The sequence below is a fragment of the Canis lupus genome, chromosome 25, assembly GCF_048164855.1.
Source record: "Canis lupus baileyi chromosome 25, mCanLup2.hap1, whole genome shotgun sequence".
NCBI classification, from domain to species: domain Eukaryota; kingdom Metazoa; phylum Chordata; class Mammalia; order Carnivora; family Canidae; genus Canis; species Canis lupus.
This window is the reverse complement of record NC_132862.1, coordinates 43,253,992-43,269,408: the sequence shown is the minus strand read 5'-3', so window position 1 is coordinate 43,269,408 and position 15,417 is coordinate 43,253,992. Positions and strand designations below refer to the sequence as shown.

Below are 15,417 nucleotides of genomic sequence, written 5' to 3'. Positions count from 1 at the left end.
TTTGACAGAGAGAGAGAGAGAGAGAGAGAGAGAGAGAGAGAGAATGCACCCCTACATGTGCAGAGGGAGCTGAAGGCAGAGGGAGAAGCAGGCTCCATGAGGAGCAGGGAGCCTGATGCAGAGCTTTGATCCCAGGATCATGACCTGAGCCAAAGGTAGACCTTCAACTGACTGAGTCACCCAGGGGCCCTAAAGACCCATTTTAAAATGAAAATCAACTATGATAAATTGGTTTAGGCAATACTTAGGCAAAATCCTAAAACAGCAAGTACAGGTATCAGAATCACTGTTAAGTAGTTTTGAGCAACTTTAAAGCCACCTAGGTCCCCCTCTCTAGGGACAATCATTTGTTTGAAGTTTTTTTTTCTGGAGATAATGTAGAACTATACCAGCATTTTCTTTATTTTGCAAAACTAATAAGTTGTGTTTTATATAAATACATATATAATATATATATGTATTTATATAAAACACTGGTTTTGATTTTTTTAAAGATTTTATTTGAGATAGAGTGTGAGCGAGTGAGCGAGAGCACAAGCAAGGGGGAGGGGCAGAGGGAGAGGGAGAAGCAGGCTCTCCACAGAGCAGGGAGCCCGATGTGGGGCTTGATCCCAGGACCCCAGGATCATGCTCTGAGCTGAAGGCAGGTGCCTAACTGAGCCACCCAGGTGTCCCTGATTTTGATATTTTAACCATATATCTTAGAGAACATTCCATATCGATGTCTCATTCTTTTTAATGGCTGCACAGTATTTTATGTTTGTCTGTATACTATATGTATGCAAAGGTAATGTAATTTAAGCAGACTTCTGCTGATGGACATTCAAGTTTTTTAGAACTGGCTATTATAAAAGTGCTTTAAATATTTTCTTACAGATCTGTGTAATAAATACCTAAGAGTGGACATGCTAAACCATACCCATTTAAAATTCTGATAGATATTACTAAATCGATCTCCAAGGAGGTTGTATCAAGTCACCAGTGGCTATTAAACTTCTTAATTTACCAGTAAGAGGTAAGAAATGTTATCACTTAGTAGTCTTTTTTGTGATATGAATACACCCCTCTAACCCAGTTTTTTTTATTATCTTTGGCATTTTTTTTTCCATGCAGAAAACTCATTAATGTCTATGTTGCTTTGGGGCTACAGTAGGAGATTTGAGTAATGGTGACAGACTATATGGCCCGCAAAGCCTGTAATGTATACTTTCTGGCCTTTTACAGAAAGTTTGTTGACCCTGCTTTCTACAGAAAAAGAAGAAGAAAAGGATTCCTTTTATGTTTTGTTACAGTACTATCTTTAGTATCATTTTCTATCTTTGGGCCATTTGGAATTTATTTTGGTTGAGGTTGGTGATCTATCTTTGCTTTTTTCCAGATGGCTGTCTAGTTGTCACAAAGCATTTACTGAAATATCCCAGCATTTTCTCACTGATTTGCAAGCCCATCTTTTTCATATTCTACATTCTCTTATAGTTTGTCCATTTCTAGACTTTCCTGGTCCACTAATTTTCAAGTCACTCCTTTAAGAGAGAGCTTTGAAGTAAAATTTAGAATTTAATGAAGAGAGAAAGCTGAGCATTCCAGGTAATCTTATTAATAGTTACACAGGGGAAACTATATCTATGTAGGTGGTAGTGAGGAGAATGGATAAACTATAAAGAGGAAATGTATTAAGCAAGTGCTCTAACAAAATCACGTTGAGTAAGTACAGCTCACATTGAATTATATCCACCTTTGAACATAAATGGTTCTAAGGGAAAAGCTAACAGAAAATAAACGCTTTAAATTTCCTAGCTTTTGGGGGACCAGTGATGTGGTGAAAAGAGATTCACAACAAAACTTTAGAAAAGAAGTACTTAATGTGAACTTATGACCACATGCATGCTCATAAAAGTTCTCATTGTTGGTATGGATTATTTTTACAAAATTAAGTTGGAAATATACCTTTCTCAGGAGACTATATGTATGATCATGCCAATTCTTTTTTAACACAATTCTAAAGACTCTAGAAATAGATAAAAGTGTTTTTAAACTGATTAAAATCTTATATTTGTATTTCTACCATTCATGCTATTCAAGATTATCTAGTGTCACAAAATCCAAGAAGTTAAGGTAAAATTTTTTGTAAGTATGCCTGAATTTCCTTATCTCTTTTAGTCAAGTATCTGACCCAGCTAATAACAAAGGGTCTTATTCTGAGAATCGACCCTTTGCATGCCCCTCTTGCAAAAAAACAAAACAAAAAACCCAAAACAACAAACAAAACATAAAAGATTTATTAATTTGCTAATATGACATGTTCTAGATACTAGTATTGATGCTCCTCAATCATGAAATACATAAAAATGTTCCTTAGAACGGTCTCAAATACACCTACATTCTTAAGAAAGTCTTTCAAATAGTAACCTCTATATCAATTATGGAGAGGACTTGAAATGATAACATAAAAGAAGGATGCTTCTCACCATCCTTCTGAGGCTGTGCTCCTGCTTCTGTGACTGCTGTTGGAGCCACCACGGACACAGGCTGCAAAACACATACGCAAAGATACCACAAAATCTTTAGCTTCAGTTACTTTTAAAGTTTTGCCATGCTGCCTTCTCTCTTTTGCCCTTATAATGGCCAAATAAATGCAGTATATACATATGTGAAGAAACACTTATGTCCATAAGAGTTTTCTATTTTTTTCAGCATAAAAATAAGTCTGATGTAAAAAAGATTTTTAAAAGGAAGAAATTCTGAGCTGTTTCTATATTGCTTTCTTTACTTTCCTCATGGGATACTTGGATATTCATAGAAATAGAGTTTTAATCAGAACACTATTGTGTGACAAACTTAAAAGGAAGAAGTTAAAACTTTTAAAATATAGCTTCCTCCAAAGCATAAATGCAAAATCCATAGGATTAATCTATGGTATAATTCTATGGTAAAACAAGAAAAGTATCTTTCAAAAAAATAAAAATAATCTTTTCCACAATTACACCAAGGGGTCAGTTGTTAATCTTACATTATTCATGTGCCTTATTTCTGCTTGCTGGGACAAGCAAAGATTGAATTAATACTTTTAACTCTGTAGGTGTTAAACATATTAATAGGTTACAGTATGCTCTGAGAATATAGATTAGAATTATTGAAAGACATCATCAAGATTTTCAAAACTTACACCAATTGTAGATGTCACCGCAATAGTCTCTGGACTAAGTGTTCTTCTCAACTGAGCATCAAGATCTTCCAGAGGTTGCTGGGACTGAACGAAAATAAGTACAATAAGGAGAGGTCTTTGGCATAGTCAGAGCCACTATATATAGCTAATCTATACAGAATACTGTTTGGTGCTTTAGGTTAACACAACATAACATCTATTCACTGAGTATAAAACTCAATACACTAAATTTACATTGCCTGAATGATTTCTGTCAATTTCCCAAACCTTGGAGAAATTTAGTTACATTAATGTTTTTATAGTTTTGAAGTCTTCTTACCTTCTATGTTTGATGTCACTTGAAGTGATAGAAAAGTTTCTATTTGTCCTCTCTTTAAAAAATTCTGTCCTCTGTTCTCTCTTTAAAACATTCTGATAACTGTATCAAGATCTACCAGTAGATTATTGTATCACATGTTCCCTCTTTTCCTTTTTAGTTTAGGTCCGTCTGACAACTTGACCTTATGAATTGCATTAATACATCCTGTCACTATCAAGGGATATTACTCTTTTCTTTAGGTCTTAATAATCTATACTTCTTATACCCTACAGATGACAGCAAGAAGGAACTGGAGGTTTGGACATTCCATCCTGTTAACCAGGTCTTAACTATCATCCACCCCAAGGCCATAACTTTTTACCTTTGAAACAGACCATAATTCCATATCTATCTTAGCTTCTGTCAACCTGTTCTTCTGCAGCCTTCATTTATACTTCTCCTTCTATATGTAGGCATTATCCACTTACCCTCACATCAACCACCCCTATCTTATTTGCTGTTTCTCATCTCATTTGCACCCTCTCAAAAGTCTGAATGGATTGTTTTTAATCAGAAAATAGGGGTAAAACCCCTTATTTACAGAGTTTCACAATGAATTTTTTTCCAAAATTTAGTGGCTGATGGAGTTCTTTTTGGAATTATTATTTTTTTTAAATTATTTATTTATTTATGATAGTCAGAGAGAGAGAGAGAGAGGCAGAGACATAGGCAGAGGGAGAAGCAGGCTCCATGCCCCGGGAGCCCAACGCGGGATTCGATCCCAGGTCTCCAGGATCGCGCCCTGGGCCAAAGGCAGGCCCCAAACCGCTGCGCCACCCAGGGATACCTCTTTTTCAAATTATTACTTTACTCTAGCAAGTTCTTAAAGTTATGTTCTACTGTACACCTGAGATTAAAGAAGTAGGGACAAGTTTAGACTTCTCAAGTTAGAGATTTATATTTTCCTTAGACACAATTTTAAAATAAAGCACACAACTGTAAAGTCAAATCTAATCATGATTTAGTTTCATTGTTTACTGCTTTGTCTCAGGGCAGAAGCTTTTTTACAGTTATAATGAATTCATAATAAGTACTTTCCTTATGGGAATTCAATTAAATGTGTGGAGTGGTGGGGTATGGTGGGAAAGGGAAATGATAATTTAAATATTGCAGGCAGTTTTACCCTCTGGTCAGAACTGATCGTGACATAGGAAATTAACATTCATGTCACTGGTCTGAGCTGTGTAGGTTTTCTATTGAAGGATATAATACATATTTGTTCATGAAGCATGACCATCCATACATAAACCAATTACTTTTATTAGGTGATCAGTGAAAGAAATGTTAAATATTCAAGAAAACACTGGTTGACTGAACTCACAGAAAAGGGGCATTATCAGTTATCAGTGTGGTATCTTTTCCTAAGGAACTTTCAAAGTTAATTTTGATTACTTATTTTTACTTCCACAATAGTTTAGAACCTAGTTCTCATTCCTTAGGTGTAATTTTACTCTACAAAACTCTGAATGATAGGAGGTGTATTTGTCCGGTAATAGGTAAACTTTGCTATTTTCTTCCTTCATAAAATATGAAAAAGTATTAATATTAAATGTTTTCTAGATGACTTGAAGTAATAATAAAAACAAAAGAACTATGAAGCTTCTTACTTTAAGTAGGGCCTGGATAATTAGCTACACTGTTTTAATAGAAAGTTGTTACTAAGTCAAAACCAAAGAGGAGCCAGAAGCCAAGATCATGCAATGGAGAATTTAAAAAAGTAAGCTTTGTGAAAGAAAAGTAAGGGTACAAAAAGACATCTGCCAAGTCTTAGGGCACCTGAGTTAGTGAAGGTCCTGGAAAAGGTGGCAGCTGCTCGCTGGGTGGAGTACCAGCTGGAAGTTCAGTACCCACTGGCAGCACCTGAGACAATGAAGGGAAATTCAAGTCCATGAGACACCGAGAGTACAGAATGCGTACTGGAGAGCAAATCAACTAATTCCAATGTAGAAATATAAGAGTAAAATATATAAGTAAGACATGCTGTCACCTGGCTTATATTCTGGTATCTATCTTAAATAAAGGACATTATAACCATGATACTATTATAGGGGTTACTACTACATGGCAATAAAATAAATAGTAAAATTTAGTAAAAGGTTTTTCCCTAGGGAAAACAGAATCAAAGTCTGTCTGGACAGGAGAGGCCAAGTCCAGATATTCTTGAGCCACTGTTTTAGTACAGTATCATTAGGCTTTTCTGAGAAAACAGTATAGTTCAGAAATAACCAAGGGTCGGTCTGAGAACAAAAGTCACCAGAAATCTAGTACTATTAAGCAATTTGTACAAAGCCTCTACTGTTACCCTACTATAAAAAAAAATTTGCGATCAATGGCAAAGCAGAAAAGATGAGTGAAGCACAGAATATAGTAGGAAAAACACAGCCTTGTTATTTGGAAAAGATTTCAGAGACTAAAGATGGCAGAATGAGAGGAAATCCACCATTGCAGAATCAGAAAACACATTTTAGTTATTTTATTCCTAGGATTAGATTCTTTCTTCCTCTTTACAAAATTCATCACCAACTTTCAGTTTTATAAGCCTCATATTTTACATCTTGGAATCTAAGCAAAGCAGAAAATTTGCTTCATCCTCACTGAAACAAAGGCTGTTAACTGCTATATTACTATGTATAATTGCTAGCAGAGGCATTTAGCTTCCTTTTAGGATAAAGATTTCTTTAGCTGGTACCAATTATTAAGAAATGTCTATTTTACCTATCATACAACCTTAGAAAATCATGTAGTATAATCCTGCTATATTTCAAAAGAAAAAAGTATCTTGTGTTCAATATACATATATCCTAAAGTCATTTTCAATTTATTTAATAAATACAGAATGCTACTATATGCCAGGGTATCTTTATAACTGCATTTCTAATTTGCAAAGCTGAGCTGAAAAAAATGCTCTTATGGGAGTGGGGGGGGGAGAATGATCATATTTATCAAATTATTTTAAAACAAGAATCTTACTGGAGCTTTAGTCAAAGGTGGCTTTGATGGAGCAGTTCCAGCTTTCACTCCTGATGTAGTGCTGCCTGGGGCTGACACATAGCTGACTGGGGTAGAAACCTGCCCAGGCGTGACCACTGGTATAACTGACAAACCAGATGTTCCTAATTGCAAACTGGTTGGTGGTAAGCATGTACTTGTAGTAGATGTCATGAGCTTGCTTGGTGCAATAGCAGTGGTTGGGATACCTGGCGTGACAGTGGTCTCTACTACCAGTGAAGTCTCTAGTGAGACCGATGTATGTTGGGCTCCAGATGAGCTCGGTTCACTAAAGAGAGACCGCAGCTTTTCCTCTAGAGTCTTTATGTCATCAATTCCAGGAGCTTTGGGCTGTAAGTCAGCATCTATTTCAGGACAGTGAGTGTGGGGCTGGTTGGGAAGTAAAGCTGGTTGAGGCTGACTATGAATTAGTGTCTGCTGCACAGCAGGCACACTGGCAACAGGTTGTACCAAGGGTGGGATACTAAGTACTTGGGGCAATAAAGGTGTAGAAGTAGGTCCTGCTGTTTGAGGAAGGGCAGGAATAGAAGCCATAGCTGATGGGGTAACCAAAGGATGCACCCCACCAGGCTGAGAAATAGAACTAGATAATCCTGCTCCAGGGGAGGAAGATGATGCAGACAGGGACAAAGCCAATCCAGTTGTACTGCTATGAGATGTTTTATCTAGTGAGTGTGCACTAACCACCACTGTTTCAGCTAGAGTTGGAGCAGAGGTGCTGCTGCTAAGCTGAAGAGATGGCTGTGAAGCTATGCTTGGGAACGGAGTGATGGCAGGAACGGATGTTAATGTGGCTGCCCCAGTAGTACTGCCTGCTGCCTGCTGTGATAGTACAGGTGGAGGCTTAGCACCTGGGATAGCAACACTGCCCACTGCAGAGGCTAAAGCTGTTGAAACTGGTATAGAAGGCAAAGTTCCTATGCTAGAAACAGTGCTCCCAGATGTGGGAGCTTGAACTGGCTGGGATGTTGCTGATATTGAGACAACTGTAGGTACTGTGATGCTTGAAACCATAGTGGAAAATATTGGCGATTCAGATATGGGTGGTACAGGGAGACCACTTGAAGGCATTACACTTGTGCAGGTGGGAACTCCACCAACCCCTGTTTCAGTGGGCACTGGAATCTCAGATTGAATTACTGATGTGGAACTGTCATTTAGAGGGCTGCTAGTTGCAGGGACTGATACTGAAGGTGTGGCTACTGCTGTGGTTGGGACTCCAGCAATGCTACTCATGGAAGGAGGAACAACTGGAAATGTTGGTCCTGTATGACTGAAGTTGGGAGGTGCTGTGCTGGGCCCTTCTGTCATCTGCACATGTCTAAGTTCAGAAAAGGCTTGCTGTAGGCTAAGGGATGAAGCAGAGTGAGACAAGTTCATTCCAGCGCTGTGAGTAGAGGCAGCAACTGTAAAGGAAAATACAAAATTCAGAATCAGTCCATTTTATTATTTTATTTTATTGTAAAAGATTTTATTTATTTATTCATGAGACACACAGAAAGAGAAAGAGAGAGGCAAAGACATAGGCAGAGGGAGAAGCAGGCTCCATGCAGGAAGCCCAATGTGGGGCTCGATTCCAGGACTCTGGGATCATGCTCTCAGCCAAAGGCAAATGCTCAACCACTGAGCCACCCAGGAATCTCAAGAATCAGTCCATTTTAAAAGGGTCGACTCTCAGCCAAAGGCAAATGCTCAACCACTGAGCCACCCAGGAATCTCAAGAATCAGTCCATTTTAAAAGGGTCGATTCAAAACAGTCCTAACAATCTATTTTTGGATTACCAATATTGCCACGTACCAACAAGGTTTAAAACTTCTCCTAAGGAAATGACAGGATCTAAAGCAGCAAAGTAAAAGAGCTGTTTGATCAAAATAAGTTAGCTTCTATGAGTATCTATTTCTAGGGGCAAAAAAAAAATTAATAGAAAGGAAAAAAGGGAAAAAAAAAGTCACCACAAAACACCTACAATAAAGACAAAACAAAACAAAACACCTACAATAGTCCTAAATAGAGAAACGAACACATACTATTGTAGGTATACAGTATCTATTACACAGGCTGCATCTAGTGCAGTTGTCTTTTCTGCCTCTTATCTTTTAGTCTCCTATTCATCATCTATTTCCCTTCCCCAATATTTATCCATTGATTATAATCTCAACTTTCTACTCTTCTTTACTGTCTATGTCATCATTTGAACTACTGTTTGATAACCAGCCTTCCAATATAGCAGAGATGCTGTAAGATTAATAGAAGTTTGTGGTAGAAGCAATTTCTTACCTGTATCTGGTATTTCACTAGTGAAAACTTTTGATTCTCGTAATCGACTTTCTGGCACAGGACTCACTATAAACCGTCTTCCAGCAGAATGAACAACTTGAGTTAAAGAACTGGTAGGAATGCCTGGTAAAAAAGAAACAAACCACTTAATTGTGTTACTTATATACTGTCATATGAAGCTTCAAGATTTCATTATTAGTATTCAACTTCTTAGGTCAAAGGTAAAAGGAAACATGGAAAGAAAAGAAATTCACCTATTTGCTGTGGCATGGAAGACGCAGGAACTGGTTGTTTGAATTCTCCTTCCAATTTCTACAACAAACAAAAGTGATCAAATTCATTCTCAAACACAATCTTTATCATTGAGCACAGCAAAGGTCACGTGCAAAGAGAACTTAAAGAGAACTTAAATGTTTGATAATCTTAATCACAGATGTAATGTGGTATCACTGAACATTTTGCATGGCAGATTTAACACCACAGCAATATTTCAAGTAAACAAACTTCTCTATGGGGATGATGATCTTACTTGAGAACCTGTAAAGCCATAGTCATCCTTTCCCTGCAGACTCTCCAATCCCTGGTCACCCTCTGGTTCCACACTGACATCCTCACTGAGCATTTCATCAGCCTTTTCAATAATTTCTCGTACTTGATCCACAAAGGACTCTCTCTCCATTGCTAGAATAAAGTCATTGTTCACCTGTAAAAGAAATGTGATGTCAGTCTGATTAGTAGAGTGTTACTCATGTTTTAAGTTATTCCAATTACCACTTGTTCATGACTTTTGTCTGACAAATCTGCATATCACCTGTATCATTATTTATTTGATATGTAAATTAGTTCTTCAATACCCAGAATTGGACATGTCCTAGACAAAATAAGTCACAGGTAATTCATATTGAAATAAACACATAGCTATCAAAATAGATTACAAAATGCTGCACATTTTCATAGGGCAGTGGATACTGAAAAAGTACTAAAGCAAAATCTGGAACTCCAAATGCAGACATACCATAATTGTTGCTATCTCCTCAGGATTGTCACCATCTAAATCAAATTTGAATGTAACCATTTTCCGATTATGAGTCTCTAGTTGACATTCTACTACTCGGTCTCCTTTATTTGAAACCTAAAAAGAAAAAGAAAAGGAACTTAATATTGCAGAAGCCATATTCAGCACTGTTACTGAATTTGAGAAAGTAATGCAGACTATCACTTGAACTTAAGCCTGCCTGGCGTTACCACTATTCCTTGAAGATTTGTTGGTACTTTATCTCTTAAATTGGTAGCAAGAAAACGTTAAGAATATCGGCCTTTGTGCTACTTCCTCACCTTCCACTGAAGAGTCTGGAAGGAATGTAATAAAGTATCCATTCTACAAATTAAAACTCTTTTTCTAGAAGGCAAATTATGCATTACTATAAAAATATGGAATTTAATAATATTATTGGGGGATTAGAAAATTCCAAATCATCAATACACCTGAGCCTTAGAAATATTTAAAGATTATTTATTTATTTGACAGAGAGAGAAAGAGTGCACACATGTGCGCATGAGCATGAGCAGAGAAGAGGGGAAAAGCAGACTCCTTAATGAGCAGGGAGCTGGATTCAGGACTCAATCCCAGGACTCCGGGATCATGACCTGAGCTGAAGGCAGATGCTCAACCAGCTGAGCCACCCAGGCACCCGCCTTAGAAATAATTAAATGACATTAAGTAATTATATGAAACCCATAAGTTGGCAAAACTTACATTCAAAATTCTTAATTTTGGACGCGAAGTCTTTTCATGACGAGAGCGACTTCTTACAGATTTTCGGTAATGTCGTTTTGTAGCTCTCCCTTCATGCCTTCCACTGGAGGACGGGACATTCTCATTGCCATCACTCATTCCTGAAGCAACATCTGAATGTGCACTTAAAAAAAAATAGTTCAGTGTTTAAAAATTTGATATTTTGAAGTTTTCTATCATCCTTCCCTATCAGTCAAGGTAGAACTTTACTTTTACATACCTGTCTATAGAGGAGACCAAAGTGGTAGGCTGTGCCTGTGCCACTGGAACTGGCTCTGGAGGAGCAACTTGAGAGACTCCCTGAGTGCTCTGTAAATAGAAAGGATGATGCAGATCTTGGCAGTAATATATTTTATCTATTATTCAGCATCTCCAAAAAGCTACTTTTTTTTTCCTTTACCCCTCCACCCCCAAGTCCTAGAAGCACTAAATGTACTAGTAATTCCCAGTATTCAGCATCTAGAGACAGTGGTCTTAAAATTCCAAAGGAAGTCTCTAAAGCTAAATCTCATATAGACTGCATGGTGTGACGTCAGCCGACATAACTGCTACGTAGTGAGAAAGTACAACTTGCATGCAGCCAGCATCTTCCTAGAAGTGTGCAACAGGGCAGGCAGAGCAGAGTGCAAAGATGATTCAGATCTTTCTCCTAGTAGGGCAAAAATGATTATTGGGAGCACAGCAGGACAAGATACTTTCATGACTGCCAATGGCAAGAATTTGTGAAAGGATAAGAATAATGGCTAAAGTACTAGCTAGAGAAGTGAAGTGCTAATAGGGTTAATCTTCTCCAAGGCACACTCACTTCCCAACAGAACAGCCAGTGGCAACAAGGCCCCCACATTGGCATTTCATTCTGCTGGAAGAAAAAGTGATTTAGAAGTTAGTTTGAAAATAGTCTCCAAATGAGTTCTAAAACAGGGGAACCTTTGTTTCTTGTCATTTTTATCCCACTGTGTAGACGTTTTATATATAAACATGCAGTAATTCCATTTACCTCCAGAGCTGCTTGCTGGGAGGATGTAGTGGGGGCTTGTTGTGCTAAACTCACTGCTGGCTGGGACACTTGAACCTGTCCTCCTATACTGCCCACAGGAACCAAAAGGTTAGATTCCACAAAAGGCTGCACCACTGTAGGAAAGTAACCCGGTGTAGCCAGTGCTTCTGTGGGCATGGGAGGGGATAGGACTGTAGAAGGGATGCAAATAGAAGCCACGCTGGAAGAAGGAGCAATATTTGAATCTCCTGGGTACTGTGGTGGCAGTCGAGATGGAAAGCCCTGTGACAGAAATGAGGGAGGTGAGTTAGTGCAGCTTGGGTCATCAAATTAGCAAAAACAGTAAGACATGCACACACAAAAAAAACAAATGAAAAAAACAACCAGACAAAAACACCAAAAAAACCCCAAACCCCAACAAAAAAAGAAAGTACACAGCAAAGAATAGTAGCCCAATGTCTTTCTAATAATTTAAAAATGATTCTTGAAATGGTAGACTGGTTTCAAATTTAGGGGACAGGACTCTACAACTATAAATTGCTGAGTTTTCTCCTCTTGGAGAGTAAAGAGGAGGAATAAACATAATTCCTTTTAGAAAAATATCAACTTTCTAGCCAATCTTAAGTGGAAGAATGCAAAAATTCTTCAAGGTATCAGTCATTCTAGTCATATGATGACAGGATAATCTAAGGCTTTTTATTGATACCATGTTGGCTACTCTATTTATCCCACCTATAAAAAAAAAGTACCCTGATATACTCTATCATTAGCTATATCTAGCATTTAGTCAGCTTACATCAAATAGAGAGAAGCATCTTTCTCCTAAGAAGTATCTTGAGAAAAAATGGAAATTTCTATCTTTTCTCTGAATTTTACTATATTAGCTTCCCTAGTTGAGACCAGCTACACCTTTATTATTGCTAAATATTCTGATATTCACCTATTAGTTTTCAAGTCCTTTGATGGTCTACTATTAGAACCAAGCCCTCTGTCTAGTGTCTTCCTTTTTGCTAGCCAACACAATACCTGGTACAGAACATCTCCAGAGGGAAGTGGAACCTCAGCAGCTTGTCCAAGGTTAGCTGGTATTCCCATGGACTGAACTGCTGGTTGCAGGAGTTGTGGGTGAACCTGACTTGGCAGCTGAGTCACAGGCTGCAGAAGGGTTGGAAGCTGACTAGGAACCACAGTTGGTCCCCCTGGGATCGCAGCTGCTGTAGCAGATGAAGCCAAGGTGAGCAGAGGCTGATTAATGCCAGCTGCCATTGTAATGGGAAGGGATGAAAAACCTGTCTGGGGCGCAGACGCATGAGGAGTTGATATGGGAATTTGAGAGACCGGGTACTGAGGGAGTAAGGAAGTAGAGAGTGGCTGTCCCACAGGGAGGAAATGAGCACCAGAGTGGACTGGAACAACTGAGGGTTGTGCCGCAACTGGGATCTGAGGTTCGCCTTGGATAGTTGGTACTGGCTGGGAAACTGGAAGCTGGGAAGGTAAAGAAAAACAAAACAGACAGACTTTAAAAAAAAAAAAAAGGAAAAAAAAAAAAAAGAGCAAGGCTGCCAAAAGCAAGAGTTATGTATTAGCCAAAAAGAAGGAAAATCCTCCCCAAACCTCCGCACACATTAGTGTGGGTTAGTGTGCCACAAGAGAACAGGAAAGTATAATAGGAGACAAAGAGGCTGACAGACTGGCTGTTTCAAATCTTTTGCTGTAAAAAATTCTGCTCATGCTTCATCATTTAACAACAGAAAGAGGACACTTTCATAGGCAAAGTCTGTTTCTTACAGTTTTATTTAGATAGATTTCACATATCCTAATCCTTTGGCATATGTGTTGTCACTACATCTATGACTGCTATTATAGTAGTTACTGGAATTCAAGTGAATTCCTTCTCACTGGAGTTAGATTTCAGTTCATATTGCTTCTACAATTCTGAAGTCTCACACTGGCCTATGAAAGTAGGTATAAGTACCGTATTTTCACTGATTCCAGGATACAATCATCCCTCTCTACAATCTGCTCTTTGTAACCTTTGTGAAACGGAGATGTATCTTACAATTAATGGTGTGCCAGTACCTGGTTAGATAAAATAACAGTGCATCTGATAATTACAGTATCTCAGATGCAATGAAATACGAGAGAAACAATACACTATGCCAAAATACAAGGACAACAAGTCCCAATGTTAAAGTTAAAAAAAAGTCATTCAGTAAAATATACCTTCCAAAGGGCACTTTTCAAGTGATTAGAAGGATGACTTAGAACAAACACCACTCCATATAAGGAGGTTTTATGACCTACTGTCAGGAGGCAATGAAGGAGGAAGCAATGCATAATCTACATGAAAAATACAGCAGAAATAAACATCTGCATTAAAGGGAATTAAAGCAATTAAAAAAAATACAGCAGAGCTGTAAAACTAGAATGTTGGATAGAGCTGACGCAATTCTAGAAAATGTCCAGGTTCAAGTACCAAAGTACTGTTATTTAATCTACCAGTTCAAATGCCTGTTACAATGGACTTTAGACTGATAAACCTAAAAGTCAGTTTGGATTATGGATGCTGTTAATATGTACCTATTTACATTAACCAATGCGTGTGCACAAAAGGAACAATTGTCAATTCATTTCTGTGAATGAATTTCTGTGGTGAAAATAACCAACTTCAGTGTTTCACTATTACAGAAGATAAAAACCTTCCATGAGAAAGTTATATGGAGATTCTTCTTTATCATCTATTTAGAAATTAAGAACGTACCTGTTTTCCAGCTGATATTTGAGGCAAGACCTGTGGAGCCTGAGACTGACTGACTGGTTGTGCAATAGTGGCCTCACTGGAGGCTGATGTCTGTGGAAGCGAATACTGCGCTGTCTGTTGTGGAGGGGCTGTCTGCTGTACTCCCTGCTGCTGAAAATAAAATAGAATAATTCAGTTTTATTTCAAATCATTAATCACATGGTTCTAAGGAAGTATATTTGCCTAAGGCCTTCTGTATCTGTAAATGACAGTATTAGGAATTAAGACATGCATAAACCCAGATTAATCAATTCCCTTTTACATTTACTTCTCTTTTTCCTCTGGTGTTCTTCATGATGGTACAACCAAGAGCAATTAGCCAATGTTTCAAAATTTGAGTCACCACTGGTTCTTCACCTATTATCCCTCTGACCCCAACAGGAGGTCATTCACAAACACCTTTAGATCACATACCCAAATAAATACTCCCTCCTCCAAAACTGCCCTCCCCATTTTTCCACCCTATTTCTTGGTATCACCTCTCGTTTTGGTCCTATATTAAACAAATCTAATCTCCTCCTTTAATCTCTTTCTCTTATTGTATTTTATCAACTGTATAATTAATTTCCTTGAAGAATAGCTCTGATTATAGCCACAAAATAGTGAGAAAAGCATTGAATGTGGAATTTTAGCTCTATCATTTGCTAGTTGTAATACCTTAGAGACTGCTCATTTTACTGCCAAAAAGGTATTTCCTTCTTTGAAAAGGACACTATCACTCAATTCAAAGTAGGGCAAAGGGAATAAGTGACATTTAGTAATCAACCATGTGCTAGGCATTTTTTTTTAATTCTGCGTTGGCTTTTATTTAATGAAAAAAGCTAATTTCAAATCTACGTTAAGCTAAGCTAAATACAAAGTCTTAGTGACCAATGTCTAGGCACTGTGGTATAATACACCTAAATTTAAAGCATGGAGCATAAATGTACTCTCAATACTAAATTTTATAATAAATAAATGGCTCTCTCTAGCCTAACAAAAATCTGAACTTCATACCAGATTTTCAAAATTCTC

General features: G+C 37.8%; 1 protein-coding gene across 26 annotated transcripts in view; it reads right to left on the bottom strand.

The window, feature by feature from the left end:
* WNK1 (WNK lysine deficient protein kinase 1) overlaps positions 1-15,417 on the bottom strand; it is a 150,532-nt gene that overhangs the window by 15,997 nt on the left and 119,118 nt on the right. For 8 of the 26 annotated variants that reach the window (XM_072799477.1, XM_072799480.1, XM_072799487.1 and 5 more), the window contains 14 exons: positions 14,365-14,514; positions 12,630-13,088; positions 11,604-11,885; positions 11,412-11,465; positions 10,827-10,915; positions 10,568-10,730; positions 9,827-9,943; positions 9,341-9,514; positions 9,066-9,123; positions 8,812-8,934; positions 6,495-7,939; positions 5,301-5,384; positions 3,167-3,250; positions 2,469-2,529 (listed from right to left, as the gene is read on the bottom strand). In XM_072799477.1, coding sequence (XP_072655578.1) covers positions 2,469-2,529; positions 3,167-3,250; positions 5,301-5,384; positions 6,495-7,939; positions 8,812-8,934; positions 9,066-9,123; positions 9,341-9,514; positions 9,827-9,943; positions 10,568-10,730; positions 10,827-10,915; positions 11,412-11,465; positions 11,604-11,885; positions 12,630-13,088; positions 14,365-14,514 — 3,343 coding nt within the window. The remainder of the gene's footprint in view (positions 1-2,468; positions 2,530-3,166; positions 3,251-5,300; positions 5,385-6,494; positions 7,940-8,811; positions 8,935-9,065; positions 9,124-9,340; positions 9,515-9,826; positions 9,944-10,567; positions 10,731-10,826; positions 10,916-11,411; positions 11,466-11,603; positions 11,886-12,629; positions 13,089-14,364; positions 14,515-15,417) is intronic. The other 18 variants (XM_072799497.1, XM_072799501.1, XM_072799499.1 and 15 more) reach the window with 9 other exon arrangements.